The sequence below is a fragment of the Cnephaeus nilssonii genome (genome assembly GCF_951640355.1).
Source record: "Cnephaeus nilssonii genome assembly, chromosome: 13".
Classification (NCBI taxonomy): Eukaryota; Metazoa; Chordata; class Mammalia; order Chiroptera; family Vespertilionidae; genus Cnephaeus; species Cnephaeus nilssonii.
Window position 1 is genome coordinate 4,839,163 of NC_137084.1, and position 18,497 is coordinate 4,857,659.

Genomic DNA, 18,497 nt, shown 5'->3' on the forward strand with positions numbered 1-18,497 from the left:
TTTCCATACGTTAACTCATTTAGTCCTTAAACAACATTATAACTTCCATTTTACAGAGCAGGACATTGAAGAACCCTGTGATTAAGTAAAGTGCCCAAGTTCACACAGTTAGCAAGTAGCAAAGCTGGGATTCGAACCCCGGCAGCCCATGCTCTCAGCCATTCTGCCACATGAGCTGTCCGTGAGAACATCTCCCTCCTCTCGGGTCTTACAGCAGTCACGCCCTGTACCGCGCTCTTGAGCAGTTGGTCCCGTTCTGCCCTGAGCTATTTCCAACCACAGAAACTGTCAGGACCACAGGTATCGGATGTTCGGGCTGACAGTGGGTCCACACACGTGACCTCATTTTACTCAATGTCACACACGCAGGTTGTGCTGCCCACCAGAGGGCATAGATGGTATCGTCTTGCCCAACACAAATGTGTGATTCCAGCAGATTCGTTGTTGAGGACAGCGATGAAGACCAGAACAAGAGAGAAGAAATGGTTCTGAGCTGTCAAAGCTGACACAGAATAGTCATGCATGAAAACTGCCATTTTCTCATGGGAGAACCTCAGAGGCTACCGGACTCCACTGTTCGTGACACGCATCCTACCATGCTGGGGCTGCTGAGTTCCAAGTTCACAGACAGAGAGAGCGATGGAGATGACTTGCTATCTGACAACTCCTCCTAAGGACAGAGATGGGAAAACTAGAAAAGGCTAAGGTAAGAATTCAAAAGTCGCCCTGGCCGGTGTGGCTCAGTTGATTGGGCGTTGTCCAGTGCACCAAAGGGTTCGGGTTCGATTCCCATTCGGGGCACATGCCTGGGTTGTGGGCTCGATCCCCAGTAGGGGATGTGCAGGAGGCAGCCAATCGATGTCTCTCTCTCTCCCTCTCCCTCTCTCTCCCTCTCCCTTCTTCTCTCTCTAAAAATCAATTTAAAGCCCTAACCGGTTTGGCTCAGTGGATAGAGCGTAGGCCTGCGGACTCAAGGGTCCCAGGTTCGATTCCGGTCAAGGGCATGTACCTTGGTTGCAGGCACATCCCCAGTAGGGGGTGTGTGGGAGGCAGCTGATCAATGTTTCTCTCCTATCAATGTTTCTAACTCTCTATCCCTCTCCCTTCCTCTCTGTAAAAAAAAAAAAAATCAATAAAATATATCTTAAAAAAGAATAATAAATAAAAATAAAAATCAATTTAGAATGTTTTTTCAACTTAAAAAATAATATTAATAATAAAGAAGCCAATATTCCAGCAGCCAAGCATCGTTTCAAACCTCAAAGAAGGGACACCCAGTGTAGTACCTGCGGGGAGTCATGACATCCTGAGTCATCGCTGAGGCTACATCACTCCAAACACTCCGCTGTGGAGGCAGGGAGATTTCCACGGGAATGAGCTGGATGGTAGTGAGCGGTCATCTTCACGGCAAGTGAGTTCTTCCTCGAGGGCTCCGAAGGCTGAGATTCTCCGGGTGGGTTTGCACCGCCCTCGCTCAGCGCGGGGACCGCTGGCCCACAAATACAGGAGCACCCTCACCACAGCCGACTTAAGGGGGAAGCTGTGGCCCGAGAAATCTGGGGCAGTTACTGGTATCTGATCAAATGCCATCCCCAAGCACCCCAATAAGCCAAATGCAGTAACCATGGGCACAGCTGACTGGCCACGGCTCTGTTTTGGAGGCAGCACGGACAAAGGTGGGGCAACAGGTCCTGGCGTCGGCGCGGTGCAGAGGCCAGCGCTCACATCTCAGGGGTGGTCATGAGGATGAAACGAGATAAAACGTTCCGGCACCCAGCGATGCGCACTGGCTGCCAGGCCCCACGCTCTCATCCTCAACTGTGTGATCTGACTCTCTTTTTGTTCCAACTGCTCCTTCGCTGTCTGCGGCTGCTCCTCTCCCTCCTCCTCCCAACTGGATGCTCCTCTGAAGTCTTTCGCCTTCTCCTTGGGCACCTCATCCGACTCCAGAGCTTCAAATACTATCGCTCCACGCATGTGACTCCCAGGTCTCCATCCGCAGCCCCGCCTTCCATTCAAAGCTCTGGTCTCATTGCAGTCTGGACACCTCTGTCTAGGAATACCCAGGGGCACCCCAACTCAGCACATGCGTGATCTACGGCCAAACCTGCTCCCTTGCTGACGTCCCCCTTTCCTTTCACCCACCCACCCACCGTCTTCCGACCATGCACACCCGGAGTCTCATCCTCTCGGGCCCCTCCCACCTCCTCCACATACAAAAGACTGAGACCCCCAGGTCCAGCCTCAGCGATGGCCCTCAGCCACTACTACCACTGCTGCCAACACGGCTGCCACCATCTCCCCTGCCACTCCCCCAGGCAACTAAGGCGCAGGGCCTCAATAGCTCTCTCCTGAACTGTCTCCCAACTGACTTCTCCACCACATAACTCTGCCCCCTCTACTCCGTTCCACACCTCACTCCCAGCTTCCGAAACTGCTCTTACTGTTCGTCCACCTGCTCAGGGTTCTTTTCTGGTCCTATCTGCCCATACGCTGTAGACAGTCGGCATCCAATAAAGGCTGGTTGAAGGACTTAAGTCAAAACTCCAAGACCTGGTCTCAACCTGCTTCTCCTGCTTCAGAGGCCACCATTTTCCCTGCACCCCGTGTGCCCCTCTGCGGACAGGACTACCCTTCCCGCCTCCCATGCCTGTGTCCTCACTGATTCCTTTGCTTGGAGTGGCCTCCCCCAAATCATATAATCGGCTCTCAAGGCCAATCTTAAATAGCATGCCCTTTATTACCGACCCTCCCAGCTTGTAAACTCTCCCGTTCTTCAAAACCCCAACAGCACTCCGCCTCTCATAGTGACTACCACTTACTCACCACTTAGTGTGTGTCAGACCTCACTTAATTCCCACAACACACCTGTGAGGTAAGCAAGGGTATGCCCACTTAGGAAGAAATGAGTGCGAAGGTCAGGTACTCATCTGCTGTCACAGGCTTCGTGGTGAGTAGAGAAGTCAGATCCAAACCCAGGTCCGAGCCTCGGAGTCTGTGGTCTAATCACGAAGCCACGCTGCCTCGCTGCCTCTCTCGGGGTACCCAGTACCCTCTTTGGCGTTGCCCTTTTGCTGTTCTTTACCAGCATTTTCCGTAAGCTGGGCACTATTCCAAGCATTTCACAAGATGTAGCTGATTTAATTCTCACCACAAATCTATAATGGAGGCACTATTATTGTCCCCATTTTACAGATAAGGGCAGAGAGAGTTGAAGTCCAAGGTCATTGCCCAGGCAGTCCGGCTGCAGAATCTGCTCTTATAACCACACACTGGACTGGTTGGTCGTTTTTATCTGCCTCCCCCAATTAAACCGCTCCTGGAGCTGCGTCTCAGCATCTCTGATTCCCCTTCGGGCCCCAGCTCCAGGCCTGTCACAGAGGAGGCCTTGAAAACTGCCTGTTGAATGAAATCCCCGACGATCTCACAAAACACACACGTGCGACACACGCACCCACCCCCTGCCAACACACACTTTACCTATTTCTCTCCCAAGCAAGGTACACGCCTGACGCCGTCCTGTACCTCTGCCCCCCGCTCCTCGGGAGTCTCCCACACACCTGCACACCCTTCTTCCTTGGCCACTTTCCGGCCCTTTCTCCACACACGAGTGGCATGAGGAGTTCACATGCAAACCTCTATGAAATTCCCGTCTCTCCCAGCTTTGGCGGGTCATCAGCAGCAACACACACTCAGCTGCTCATACTCAGCTCTGTCTTCCATGACCTATGGCCAGACACCCCAGAGGAGAAAAAAAAAAAATTCCTAGATGGAGACTCACCCAATGGGTAGGCCCAGACCTGGGAAGGCAGGGGGAGCCCAAAGGGTCCACAAATCCATATGCACGCCAAATACCTGAAGGCAGATCGGCTTGTCTGGCATACAAAGCTAAAACTATTTTTTTCTAACGTGTGTTTGATGGACCACAGGGCAAATACAACATCAAAGACATCCAGAAGCTCTCCTGAATGCATGGCAGCTTTGTGTCATCTATTTTCACAACAAATAGACATAAAAATAACTACTATGTGGAAAGGGGACTGTGAATTACTGACTTTAAAAATGTCCTTAATCTCGGAAAAAGTTGAGAACCACTCAAAGCAGATAATAATGAAGTAACTCTAACTTGCAAGGAAGCCCTGAGTTCTGTCTGAGATCACGAGCCAGGCCTGCTTCCCTTAAAGGCTTCCCTCCTTAACCCCGAGACCTGGGCGGCGGGGCGGGGTGGGGGGCATTCTGTTCTTCCTTGGCTAGGTGAAAATGTACTAGAAGTGTAATGAGCACAGTAGGTTACAAAAGCTGCCCTGAAAATAAGGGACAAAAATGTGAGGAGAGGGAACGTGGTGATGGGGTGGGGAGGGGGTCAGAGCTGGCACTGTGCCTGGCCTCTCCACGCCCACGCACACTTACATCTGAAAATACACACGTGCGTATTCTCATGTGCATATACAGCCTCACCTCCAGCTTTTATTCTCTCAAATACGTATTAATATCTCTTCACTCACTGCACAAATCTTTATCAAACACCCACTAAGTGTCTGGTGCTATATTAGGTACAGGGAGTACAGGGATGAATCTCCCTGCCTTCTTATCACAGACAAAGCACCACTCGCTCAACAGATACTACACACACAGACGCACCCTGCCCCTACCAGCTGTCTGACTCCCACCTAATAATATCTCCCTCCCCTTTCTCTTCACGAAGCACGCACACATGCACACAATGGGTCCGATGCGGAGCCGCCTCTCGCAGCGCCAACACCGCGGACACGAGCATTCCCCTGATCCATACCCAGCACATATACACAGGACACACAAAACGGTCCCTCTCAGCACGGGTACTCTGACGCATCTCACACACACAAGCACACCTCCCTCGTTGGGACGCACACACTTTGGCTCACTGGACGCCGCTGGCCGATGAATCCTTTCAGAGAACGAGTAACCCAAGGGCTCTGTTGGACCAGGGTGCCGCTGGCCCAGTTCTGCACAGTGAGACTGCGGCCCAGTCACCATAACCTGCGCCTCCGCGGCTCAGGTGTCCCTCCCATCAAGTTGGGAGGGCGGTTCGTCCTATTTTCTTAAGAAGGCTTTAAGGGGAGGCGTCATAGGGCCCACAGAACCACGCAGAGGTCATAGAAAGAAGGATTCCTCACCGAGTCCAGGTGTCTTACTGAGGCCTCACATTAAATCACATGCACACGGGCACCTGCACACGAGCACATGCCCTCACACGTGAGTAGTCCTCACTCTCCTGGGCACCGGACTTCAGTCCGTAAACATTACTATGCAAACAGTCCCATTCACACATCTCCTCACGGCCAGACCCACGGGCCTGTGCGCGCAGGCAGCCACACACAGATACACCATGTCACAGCTTTGGGAGCACCTGAGCTCCTTGGGGGAAAGGCGAGAAGGTGTCAGATTCACTTCCTAAACACGGTTCCTGGAGATAGACCCCACAACCTTGTACACATAACCCCACAAGCCATCCACAACCCTTCCTTATGTATGCCTCTACCACAGCTATGGATACACAATCACAACACGGGGCAGAGTCCAGATTTCCCAAATTCAGGGCTACCCCTGCAGATCAGCCCCTCCCGTGGCTGCCCACACGCGGACAACCTTCATTCGGAGGCCTGCACTGTGTGGCTCCCATCCCCGAAGCAGTGCCAGGGCCACACACGTGCCTGCGCACACACTCCCCAAAGACACCTCTTGGGGCAGACACACACAGCGGCTACGAGGCCACAGCTTCGAGGGGTGCTGAGGGAGAGGAAAGCATGCCTGTCCACGCGTATCTGCAGAAACAGCCGCCACTGAGCAGGGATGAAGGAGAAGGGGACGCTCTCCCCACTCCCCAGCCAGACCAACGTACAAGTGCCTTAAAGTCCCTCCTTCCCCACCCCCACCAAAGCCAAGGCCCACCCGGCCTGGTGCAACCCCAACACCTAGTCCCCTCACTTCACCCCTCTCTGCCCCTTGCAGCTGGGGGGCTGGCGGAAGCTGCCCCTCCCTTAAGCCTCCCTTTCAAGCCCCCATTCCACATCCGAGTCCATACTCAAGTCCATGCTCCACCTCCTCCAGACACCAGCCTCCCTTCCTCAGCCCGGGCTGGAGAGGCCTGCATGTGAAAACCAGAGGCTCCCACTCCCTGTCTCTCGCCCGGGAGAAACGACCAGCCATGTTCTTGCCCCTCGGCAAACCCGTCATGTCCTAGCCCAGAGCAGGAGAAGCCTCAGCCATCCTTTCCCGCATTTTTCCTTCGCTTCCGAAGGGGCTCTGCCAACTCTGTGGAGAAGAAACCCTCGGTTCCCACCGTCCTGGAGCTCGCGTCACAGCCGCGCCAGCCCCCGTCGCCCGCCGCCCTCACGCCCAGGCTCAGCCACCGGCCGCCGCCCGGCCTGGGAGACCACGCTTCCCGCCCTTCTCACGAGGCGGCACGGACTGCCGCCCGCAGCACCACGCCCCCCAACACGGGCCCCACCCCCAGTCCTTCGCCGACCCTCACAGGCCTGCAGCGCCCCCCCCCCCATCCCACCCGCGGCGACCTGTCGTCCGCACAGCCCTCAGGGGCCTGGCCACACAGCCCCCACCACGGTCTCAGGACTCCCTCGCAGGCCCCGCCCACACGCCGCAGAGGCCCGCCCACACTGGCCCCACCCACTGTCCTCTCGGAGGCCCCGCCCACATTAGCCCCACCCACTGCCCTCAGAGGCCCCGCCCACACACTCCCACAGCCCTCAGAGGCCCCGCCCACACACTCCCACAGCCCTCAGAGGCCCCGCCCGCAACGCCCCACCCACTGCCCTCAGAGGCCCCGCCCGCACTGACCCCACCCACTGCCTTCAGAGGCCCCGCCCACACACTCCCACAGCCCTCAAAGGCGCCTTTCGCCCCCTCACCGGCCCGACCCACACGCCCTCAGGCGCCAGCCCTTCACCCTCTCGCCAGGGCCTGCCCACACATGCCCACCCACAATCAGCCACAGGGCCCCCCTGCGTGGGGGGTGTTGGCCCTCAGAGGCCACGCCCACGCTGTCCGCGCTCATCTAACCCGCCTCACCCGGCGGCTCCGAGCTAGCCACACGCTCACCAGCTAGCCACACGCGGTCTCCCGGGACAGGCGTCCTCACACGGGCTATGCCTCACAACCCCCGCGTGGTGGTGCACTCACAGGCCCGACCCCGGGCACCTCCAGCCCCTCCCTCCCGCACCCAGGCGCCCCGCGGCGGCGCCCCGGCTCACCTTCGCTGCAGAACTTGCCACCGAAGCCCGTGTGGCTGCAGTCGCAGCCCACCTCGCCGGGGGCCAGCACCGTGCAGAGGCCGCCGTTGGCGCAGGGATTGCGCGCGGGCGCGCACAGAGGGTCGGCGGCGGCGCCGCGCAGGCCCTGGCTGCCCAGCAGCGCGGGGGGCCGCTCGCCCAGCTTCAGGTTCGCCAGGAGGCCGCGGAATGGCGGCTCGTACTTGACCGTGCTGAGCGTGAGCGCCGAGAGGCGCACGTCCGGCGGGATGCCGCCCACGAACAGGTCGCTGGCCACCTGCATCTCGCGCCGCTTCGAGCGCACCTCGGCGGCTCGGGCCTCGCCGTCCACCGCCAGCGCCGTGCGGCGCGCGTCGCGGGTGAGCAGCACCATGTGCCAGCGGTCGTCGGCCACCGGCGTGTCCAGCTGCAGCGTGGCCGGCTCGGCGCACGAAAGCGTGAAGCGCAGCCGCAGGCGCCCGTCCGCCACCAGCAGCTCCAGGAAGTCGCAGTCGCCGCCGTCGTCCAGGTAGAGCAGCAGCGCGCGCGTGGCGTTGGTGCGCAGGCTGAAGCTCAGCTCCCCGCTGCTCGCCGCGCCGGCCCAGCGCGCGTAGCGAGCCCACTGCCCGGGGCCGCCGCCGAACTCCAGGCCGCCCGCGCCCGCCGCCAGCGTCAGCAGCACCAGCAGCAGCGGCCACGGGCTCCCGGGCGCCATGCCTCCGGCGGCCCCGGCCCCGCCCGGCCCCCGGCCCCGCTCAGGCTTCAGAGCCGCGGGCGCATGGGGCGGGGAGGGGGCCGGGCGTCCCCCGCACCGAGCGGGGCTCCCTGGCCGCTTCACGGTGCCATGGGCCTGGCCCTGAGGCGACACACGCAGAGGCCCAGGTGCCGGCTTCCCCGAGCCGCGGCGGAGGCGCCCCTCCCCCGCTGCGGGCTCCGACGGAAGATGCGGGAGGGATGCCTGCGGGAAGAGAGAGAGGAAAAGGTTAATGCGGGGCTCGGGGGGAGGGGAGGCGGTCGGTGCCCAGCTCCCCCCTCACACCAGCAAGCGCACAATAGTTTCCCTTTAGGACTTGAGGGTACGCGCTGACCTGGAGAGCAAGAGCTCTATTGGCTTGAGATGTGGACAAGGTAGCACCTTCGAGTCCAGTAGGAGCCCAGCTCAGAGGCCCTCACCCCCGCCTGTCTGCCGGCGACCCAGCCCTGAGCATGGCTCCCCACAGCCACAGCTCCCTCTCATCAGCTCCTGATGCTGGATAATGAAGTGGCTAAATAATTCATTGGGATTAATTAAATGTCAATTCGTCAATGGTATCAATGGCTGGGAAGGGGTAAGAGACAGAAGCCAGCCAGGACGCAGGCATCCAGGCCCCAAGCCCTCTGTCCACGCAAGGACACAGGCATCTGCTTCATTTTCTCCACCCCCCACCCCCCAACCACACTCACCCTTTCCTGGGCCCCAACCCCACTGCTCACCAGTCCAGATCCTTCATGAACCTAAATGTGTCACCCTCAACCTCCATCTCCCAGTCCTGCGCCTCAGACCTGGCCCAATCCCTGGGTCCTCTTCCCCTCTCAGTTTCACCCCCTCCTCCCCATTCAGGGCTGGGGGAGCCACCAGGAGGCAGGCAGGCTCATTTGCATAAAATTGCCTTTCTGAAATGATTACCCTTGTAACGGGCTGTCAGAGAGCAATTTATACCCCACGCAGGGGAGGGGAATTTGCATCTCGTTAAACTCCAAGTCGTAATTATTTATATCCAACAACCCTCCTGAATATTGCATTGATTTTATTTGGGGGAGGGAGGCAGGGAAGGAGGTGGGGAGAAGTCTGAGAGAGAAGCAGGGAGGGGCCCGAGTTTGGGAAGCGGCGGGGAAAGATGGAAGAAGGGGGAAGTGGAAGGAGAGGAACTGCATGAAAAGTGACGGAGACAGAAGAGCGATGGAGGAGAAAGGAATGAGGAGAAGATAAAATTAAATTCCAAATTCAAACAGCATTTGTCAAGGCCCTGGGTGCTGGGCATTTTTACAAAATGTCATTTTACTTCGTCACTCTGAGAAGTCCCATTATCCCCATTAACCACTGGGGAAGCCCACACAGAGAAGTCTAGGGACTTACCCAAGGTCACACAGCCGGTCAGCAGGGAACTGGGACTTAGGTCCACATCTGCCTGATCCACATCTGTCCGTCTCCATGAAGGAGACCAAAAGGCAGGGCAACCACAGGTGTAGCTCAGAGAGGTGGGGACCAAAAGAAGAGGAGTTGGGTGGCTTAGAGAGGGAGGAGGTGGAAGGGTGTGGTGAGGAGTCACAGAGCTGTGTGGGAGGAAGCTGGGGTGTTTGAAGGAAGAGAGAGAGCTAGGGTCTCCCTAATAACATAGGGGGGGGGGGCAGGGTGGTTGAAGTGACGTGTGTACAGAAGGAAGAAGGGGCTTGGAAGTCTTCAGGAGCCGGTGATAGTGTTTAGGGAGCCAACCCCAATAGACCCCCGAAGCCCAGCGCTCAGGTCCCTTCATCGGGCTCCTTCTGACGCTGCCCCACCCCCCACCCTACAAACTCCAACGGGGACTCAAGTGCCCCTCCAGGGGCTGGCTCTCCCCAGGCAGGGGCAGCGGCTGGGCTGTGAGGCAGTCCCGGAAGGAAGCAGCCCCTCTCCCTCTCAACACTGTCTGGTTATATATAGCTTTGCCACTGCCGCTGCTCATTGGGTAATGGCGATAATTAACATGCGCGGGCTAATTAGCCAATCAAATTAAATGCAGCACCTGCTCCCAGTCTGATTGACGCCTTTACCCCCACACACATGTACCCCCACTCCAGTTCAGGGCAGGGGAGGGGGACCCTCAGGCCTGGGGGAGGGAAAGGCCAAACCCCCCTTCTCCAGTGACCCCAGATGCACAGCCCCTGAGTGACACGCTCCCTCCCTCCCCTGCTGGGGTCTTGGTCTCAGTCTGGCCCAGCCTCTCTCAGCCCCCACCGGCTCCCACCTCCGGACACTATTTTGGGGAGGGAATTAATTAGCTATCGATTTCCACTAGCAGAGGGAATAGGATTCCGTGCTGCTGTCCACTCGCCCCTCAGCTCAGGAGAGGGAGGGGGTTTTAGTTACCCTGCCCTGCTCCCAGCCCAGTCCCTCTGTTATAGAACCCCACCTTCTGGGGAGATGGCAGAGGGGTGCTTGCTGGAAGCCTGGGGGCAGGGTCTCCCTCGTCCAGGAAGTTGGCAGGGGACAGACAGAGTGAAGGATGGTGGAGAGGCCTCCAGAGGCTGGAAGGTGGAGGCCTGGGTCCTGAGAGCCAGAAAGAATGTCACCTGATTGGGGGAGAGAGGTTGGCAGCAAACGAGTGAGTCTAGGAGGGGGTGACTCCACTGGTCTGTGTGTGCCAAGAGATGGAGGGACAGTGTGGGAAGGAAGGGGGTGCTATGCACAGGCACGTGGCTGTGAGCCAGCTGTGGGGACAGAGGCAGAACTTATGGGTGCCTCCTGGGAGGCCGGCCAGGGTCTGGGCCTGCAGCCCCTCAAGGCTCATTACTCATTCTCCCCACAGCCCGCAGCTCTGCAGCACCGGCCAGCTTGGCTCAGTGCCAGGGGCAGAGGGGATGCAGGGCTGGCCAGGAGGAGGCCAGGCCCTCCTTGGGTCCTCTCTCCAGGGACCATGGGGCTGCTTCAGGCTTGCCAGGCAGACATTGTCCAAAGGGGAATGTGAGCTAAGCGGACACCTGGGTCCTTTCCACCTCACCCACCTACAGCTCCCAGGAAACCTGCTGCTCTTCACCGTCCTTCCCCTCCCTCCACCCCCACGCCCCAGGCCCAAGTTTCTGCTGACCCAGCCTACAGCCACCCTTCCTCCCAGGACGCAGGGGGCTCCTGCTAATCTCTGATGCCCCCTCCTCCTTCAGCTCCTGCTACATCCACAGCGTCTGGCCTCAGAGCTTAATGGCCAGGGCCATGGCCTTGCACAGCTATATCAGGTCTCCTGGAGTTGTGCAGGGCCCCTCGCCCAGGCTCATGCAATGCAGTGGAAGCCCCCTGCACCCACAGAGTCCAAGCACTGCTCCCCAAGACCCCCACTTCTTCTCCAGGGCCCACTGCCAGTGCACAGCACCGACCGGCCGGAGCAGCGTTGGGATACCCTGCCTGCTGACTGATGTCACTGCCGTGCACACTGCTGGCCGGGGCTGCCACCCCCCTGGGGAACTGACCTCTCCAGTGTAATCCGGGACTCTGCCCTCGGTCAGCTCCCAGCGCCCCTGCCACACATGGACCCAGCAGTCTCGAGCCAGTAGTGATGGGAACTGGAGCGGGTGGGGTTGAGGTGAGTCGGCTGCTCTCAAGACCTCGTCCTACTCCTCCCCACTGAATCCTCTCCTAGATTATTTCTGGCTCCTCCTCGGCTGACAACCTGCTCACCTTGCACGGCCAGGCCAGTGCCCCTGTCGCATCCGGGCTACAACTTTTGGGCTCCGCACTGTAGGCCAGGTGCAGGCTGGACCAGGAGGCGCATTTAACCCTCTAGTTCCAGGAGGTGGGTGTGTCACCGCAGGCGTACAAACAAGGAGCCTGCACTTAGAATGATGAGTTCATTTGCCCAAGTTCGAGTGCAAGTAAGCAGTGGCCTTACTCCTACCCAGCACAGGCCACAGGCCACAAGGCAGTGACGGCTCAGAGCCCACCCTCTCTGACCGGGCCTTCACAGGGGCCACTGCCCTCTGCAGGTGAGCCAGACTCTGAGTTTGCCCCTCGGCCTGAAGGACACAGACCTCTAAGCTCATGGAGTGCATCCCTCTCTTTTTTTGAGGTGGAAATGGAGCCCCAGAGAGGGGCAGTGACTGCCCAGGGTCACGCAGCAGAGCAAAACTAAAACCAAGGCCGCTGGCCTTCCATTCCAGATGCTTCCCACGGTGCCTGCTCTCCCATACCTGCTTCCCGTCTGACCAAAGGCCGTAGGCCCGGACCCAAAGAGGAATGTGAGACAGTCCACCTTGCCCTGGCCAGGGGCCTTCTCCCAGCATCCACTGCGCCCCTTCTCCGGTCACATCCACACCACACTCACTCACACACACTCACACACCTCCAGCCCTGGGAATGCCCGCCTCCCTCCGGCTGTCCTCTCCTGTGCCAGCTCCCTCTCATGCCAGCTGGGAGTGTGACAGCAGGGGCCTCCCCCGGGCGCAGGAGGAAGAGCTGGGTTTACACACATTCTGGGGCCCCAGAAGGCAGCGCGGACAGGTGGGAGAAGCGCTGTTATGAGGAGGGAGTTTTTGGCTCGAGATAAAGAGAAACTTGCTGGCAATCCAGAGCAGCCAACAGTAGAGTAGGCAGCCTCCGGGGGATGGCGCGTCCCCGTCTGCGGAGGTGTGTGAGCCGGGCAGGATGACTACCGCTCAGAGGCGCTCGGGACGGGGCTCGTGAATCACACGGAAGGGGGACATCCAACTAGCGGAGCCCTGAGGTCCCTTCCAGTCACACAACGTGTTTTGGAGGGTCCCCGCGCCCCCCTAAAACCTTCGGCAGGGTTGGCGGGCTGCAAACAGTCCCTACCTCCCCTCCCTGCTCCCTCCTTCCAGCCCTGATGACCTAGAAGAGGCAGAGCCCTCATGCGTGTCCACAGGTAGTGCAGTGGTTAGAGGCGCTGAGCCCGGAGCTGGGTTCAAATGACAGTTCTCCGTCTGTCTAGCTGTGTGACCTTGGGCCAGTTCCTTAGCTTCTGCGGGCCTCCGTTTTCTTATGTGTAAAATAGAGGAAATAATGGTGTTGTCAAAATTAAGAATATATGCAAAGCATTTAATACAGTGCCTAGCATAGACCGAAGTGAAAAGTATGTGTTATATTAATGAGTACTTTTAAAACTCCTCATCTCAGCATGTTACAGTTTGCAAAACTCCGTGTGTCTCGTGTTTCCTTTGATTCTCACCAGAACCCAGCGAGGGAAGTAAGCAAGGCAGGTCTTAGCTCTGCCCCCTTCTACAGATGGTGAAACTGACACTCAGAGGACCCCCCCCAAGGTCATACAGCTTGTAAGTGGCAGAGTGGGACTCAGATTTCTCCCCCGGGGCCCTCTCCCGTTTGCTGGCACCTCCTCCTGCCCAGGAAGGTGGGAGAATGGAGGGAGGGGTCTGAAGACTGGCGGGAGTGCCCCGGCGGGGAGCACAGGTCCCCCGGCGGGGAGCACAGGTCCCCCTGAGCTGGTCTCTGTCCAAGAAGAGAAGCGTGAAGGGGGCTGGGCACAAGAGGTGGCAGCGTGAGGTGCGCGTGAGGAGGCTGCTGCCAGATGGGTGGGCTGAGGAGATGGGTGGGCTGAGGACCGAGGTGTAATTGAATGACTTGGCGGCATGGGGGGGGGGGGGCGGTGAAACACAGTTGCCTGGGGGCAGAGGGGTAGGCAGTGGGAAGGGTGAGCTCACCCCTGTGCCCACCCCCGTGCTGGGCACAGCCAGGGGATTCTGACGCCCAGCCATGCAGGGGAGACAGATGGATTTCAGGGCAGCCTGTGAGTGAGTATGAGGCGCCTGGCAATGTGGTATCCATGCAGGTACGTGTGTGGACGGTATGACAATGATGCCACGAGCGGCTCCTCACTGCAGGCTTCACGTGTACCTGACAAATGTGTGAGACCAAGTACAGTTCGCTGAGCACTGAGCACAGCGCCCGGCTCACAGCAGGTCTACAACCGATACACTTGTTACTGTGATGATTGTCCTAATCATCTCCTCTAGCCCTTGGAAAAAAAACCCATGAGGTAGATAGGAGGACCCCCATTTTACAGATGAGGACACTGAGGCTTGCTGAGGGCCAGAGCTGAGCCCGGGTAGCGTCACTCTCACCCCACCCCGCGGTGGTAAAGGGTGGTGGCTTTGTAAATGACGAGGTGCCTAGCCCACGCTGGATTATTTGCTGAATGAGTCTTGGAGAGCTCACAGGCCCGCCGGTGTGGACAAGGCCAGGCAGGCAGCGCCCCAGCAGAGGGAGCAGCAGGGCTGGCTGCCTGTGAGACACAGTCGGGGTGTCCCCGTGGGGGCGGGGCTCGGAGCTGGGAATGAACGGACAGCATGGTCAGCACGAGGCAGGGGTAAGGCCCGGAGTGTGGGTGAGTGCTGAGGTGGGGGCGCCTACAAGTGGGAAGGTCTGAGGAAGGCCAGGTGTGGCTGGCGGCAGACTGGACCAGGAGGGATTGTGGTTGTGGTCAGGAGGGGTAGGAGGGCCTGGGGTTTGGGGGGCTTTCCAGGGGTACAAAGATATGAGAGCAAGTGAGGGAGAGAGAATGAAAGTGAGAGAGAAGCTTAGGGGTGAGCCAAGGTTTAACGGGGCTGCTAGCATGCATGAGTGTGTGCCGGTGTGCGCACACACGCGCGTGCACAGAGGCCTGGGGTAAAGTGCTTAGGACCCGGAGGGCACGCGTTACTTAAATGATGGCCTGTGAGGGCGTGGGAGGGATGGATGTATGTGGGAGGGTGTGCATGGGTGGGTGTCTGGGAGGGGAGGGTGTGTCCAGGGAGTGAAGGCGTGTATGGAAGAGTCGAAGTGTGCTTGAGGTGACTGGGAACCTGGGGAGGGGGATGGAGGGATGGGAACAGTGAGGCCGGTAGTGTGGGGTTGGGGCTCTGGGAGTGTGTAGGGGCCATGCATGTAGCATGTACACGGCAGCAGGCGCCTGGGGAGGTCTTTGAGGCTGTGAGGTGGCAGTCTCTCTGGGCGGGAGAGTGGGCGGCACGCTGCCAGGAAGTGTATTGTGTACGCAGGTGCGTGTGCCTGTGTAGGTGTGGGTCTGGGTGGGGACCACAGAACATATGGATCCGTGTCAGGTTGTCTGTGTCACCGGCAGAGACGGGCGGGAGGGAGCGGCTGGGCCTGGGCAGACACAGAGTCTGGAGGAAACAGGTCTCCAGCAGCCCCTCCGGAGCCAGCCCCCCCTCCTCAGGGGGCCACAGTGTGGGTTCAGCCCAGGCCAAGAAGCCAGCGCAGGCCTGGGCTCCTGGAGGGCCACCCGCTGACATCCCACCCACCCCTGCGGATCTGAGGACAGAGGGGGTCTGAGAACACCCCCTCTGGCGGGAATGGCCCTTCTCCCCTGCCCCCCCCGGAAGAGCCAGCACAGCCTCAGACACCGGCACGCCTGGAGGCAGGAGGAGCCGGGGCCTGAGTGGCTGAGGCACCCAGAAGCAGAAGGCATCCCTTCTCCCTCTCTCCTCCCCTGGCAGCAGACAGAGAACGCAAACCCCTCCAGCCCACCCTCCCCCAAAAGGGGTGCTCAGACACTGGAAGGTGGACCAGAGGGAGGGGCAGGAATGAATGGGAGGTCCTCACCCACCCACCCCACCCCCAACACACGTAAAGCCAAAGGTGTACAGGAGCCCCCTCGGCAGTCAAGGGGACTGAGAGCCAAGACCCAGCCCCTAAGGTTGGCTTCCTCACTCCGGGTCTGGACAGCTTCCCCACCCACCTCCAGGCACCAAGGAGCAGCCCCTCCCGGCCCTGGCTGGTTCAGCGAACCCCCAAATGCCCTCAGCCAGGACTCAGGTGGGGATTGAGAGTACAGGAGACAGCAGCCCCCCCCAAAGCCAATGTTGCCTTCTGGGGCCCCTCAAGGGTGTAAGGGCTCATACTCCAGCCCAGAGAACCCAGGGCAGATGTCTACATCAGTGGGGGGAGGAGGCTGGGACTTGAGAAAAGGTCCCCTCCTCTCGGGGGTGGGGGTGAGCCCAGGCCCAGCAGCTTCCTCTCCCTGCAGCACTCTCTGACCATAACCCTGTCACCGCCGAGCATTCCCACCCCAGCGCAGCCCCCTCCTACGGATTTCCCAGTCTCCTCTCATCACCCCACCCCCCCACAAGCTTCCCCTCCTCTTCCTCAGGCCCCCATGTCTCCCCGCTCCCCACCAGCACAGACCCCTCTCTGCCTCAACACCTTGGCACCTTCCCCTCTGCTCCCTCCCAGTAACCTCTCCTGGGCTCCCATCCCCCAGGAAAGCCTGGTCCTCAGGGGTGCCCCCCAGTAGGAAGCCCTTGGCCTGGCCCCAGTTCCTTGCCTCTCCACCACTCTCTTTCCCCTCTCCAGCCCCCTCACCTCCTCCCACGAAGCCCAGCTCCTGGCTGGCTTCTCCCCTGCAGACCCTTGGAGCACAACAGCTTCCCAGCCCCTCTGGCCGAGCACTGCTTCCAGACCTTGGGGCTAGCACAGACTGGGGACCCCCCTCTTCAGAGCCTCCCTCACAGCCCTGCCTCCTCGCCCCATTCCTCCCCCACCTCTATTCACCCTAGCTCAGGGCCAGTGCCCCTTCCACAGGGAGGCTCCGACCCCAGCCCCCAGCCGCCCAGCCTCCTCTGTCACCCAGCCAGCCTCGCAGCGGCAGCGCCCCCGCCCCCCAATCTATCCTGCCAGCCTCCCCCGCCCCTCCGATCGCTTCCCTCCGCGGATCGGCTCCCGCCCCCCGCCCATCTCCGCCGCAGCACCCCCCCCCTCCGCCCCCCGTACCTGGTCTGGGGGCTCCAGGAGCTGAAGGGTGGGGACCAGAACCCCGGAGCCGCCCCGTCTCTGGCGGGTGACACAACCGGGGCCAGCGGCGTCGGCTGCCTCGAGCCTCTCGCTCCCCGCCGCGTCCCCGCCCGCCCCGCCGCGGTGCCGCTCGGAGGAGGATGCTCCGCGAGTCAGGGCGGCTGCTCCCGCCGCCGCATCCCTGCAACACCGACTGACGGCAGCATCAGCACCAGGGCCCGCCCCCCAGGCGCGCGCATTGGGCCAGGCTGCGCTAATGGACGAGCGGCGCAGCCAATGCAAAGGCGCAGAAGCCGCCAGTCCGGCGGCTCCACGGGCCCACTCCCCTCCCGCGCGGAGGACCCAGGCATCCCGGCCCCAGGGCATCCGAGCTCTTACCTGCCGCTCCCGGACGGTCTTTACCCTGGAGCCCGGGCCCCCACGCTGGCAGACGCTCAGCCCAGTCCCAATGCCTTTTCTGGAAACCCAAGTGCCCTGCCCTCTCGCCCATTGGGTTGGGTCCTCGGGTCCCGCATTCCCGGCCGGCGGGCCCCAGGGGCAGCGCCCAGAGGCGGGACGAGCCGAAGAGGAGTCTGTGGGCTCCCACTTGGGGCACCAAGCGAGCCGAACCGGTGTGGGGCCCGGGCCGCGGCGCCCTCTGCTGGCTATGCCCAGGGGCGGGCCCGTACTGACGAGGAGCCTAGGGAAGGGGGACCCTGCCTGCGGCTGCGGGGGGCTTTCTCCAGCCTCTTGCCTGGACCCCACCTCCCACCGCCCAGGGCCCCCAGGCAGCCCTGGCACTGAGGAGGCAGCGTCTTTGCTGGGAGAAGGACGGCGGTGAGAGTGGGAAAGGCCGAGAGGGGGCGGGGTGGACCTAGGGGCTTGGGGTTTCCCAGCCCGGCCTCATGGGAATCCCAGAGTGTGAAGCCTGATTCCCAGTCCTGCCTGCAACGCTGGGCTGGGGCAAGAGTGGGTTTAAGGGCAGGGACGCGACTGCACATCACCCTGAAGGGAAACGACAGGCGCCCCCTTTTCTGTTCTCCCAACCATGAGTCTCAGAGTGAGTGTGGTGCTGGGGTGAAGCTCTTCCGGTAAGGGCATCGCATCACTATGCATGTGTGTACCAGCACGTGTGTACTAGCATGTGTGTATTAGTATGTGTGTATTAGCATGGGAGGAATGGGACACCCCTTCACTCACTCAGCCAATAAAAGGGGGACCTAGCACCTTTAGTGTACCACAAAGTTGGACAGTGGGTTTTTGAATGAAGCAGTGTGTGTGTGTATGTGTGTGTGTGTGCGCGCGCGCACCAGACCATCCTGCCAGCTCACTCCAGGATCCTGATTTCTGTTGCAGGGTCTGTGATCTGCACAGCCAGTGGTAATTGGTGCTTCCTTAGCCAGAGGAACATGCAAAACACACTCACATTCAACCACTAATGCATGCATGAGCCTGCAGCACACACTCACAGCCATGCACACCTACCCATGTGCACACAGCCACTCCCAAAGCAGCACGAGGGACAGCTGCAGAAATGCCCCACAGGGTAAGACACCCACAGGAAGCACGTGCTTGCTGAAGAACACGCACAAACTTGTGCGCACAGGTGCCTGCACACTCAGGGGAACAGGTGCACACAGGGCCTGCCGTGGGTCACCCTCCCCTGAGGTACTCGGCAGAGCGGTCAATTATTGCGTAGATGAGTGAGGACACCCACCTACCAGAGGTCTCCCTCCCCAGCCTGTAAGGGGGTAAGGGGGGGTAACCCAGGCTGCAGGGGG

General features: G+C 60.0%; 1 protein-coding gene across 5 annotated transcripts in view; it reads right to left on the reverse strand.

The window, feature by feature from the left end:
• Positions 1-7,962, reverse strand: part of NRXN2 (neurexin 2) — a gene marked incomplete at its 5' end in the record, with an annotated part of 95,681 nt that extends 87,719 nt beyond the window's left edge. For 3 of the 5 annotated variants that reach the window (XM_079789289.1, XM_079789288.1, XM_079789287.1), the window contains one exon: positions 7,251-7,656. In XM_079789289.1, the coding sequence (XP_079645415.1) occupies positions 7,251-7,641 (391 nt within the window). Of the gene's footprint in view, positions 1-7,250 lie in introns of all 5 variants that reach the window. The other 2 variants (XM_079789286.1, XM_079789280.1) reach the window with 1 other exon arrangement.
• Positions 7,963-18,497: the final 10,535 nt, after the last annotated feature.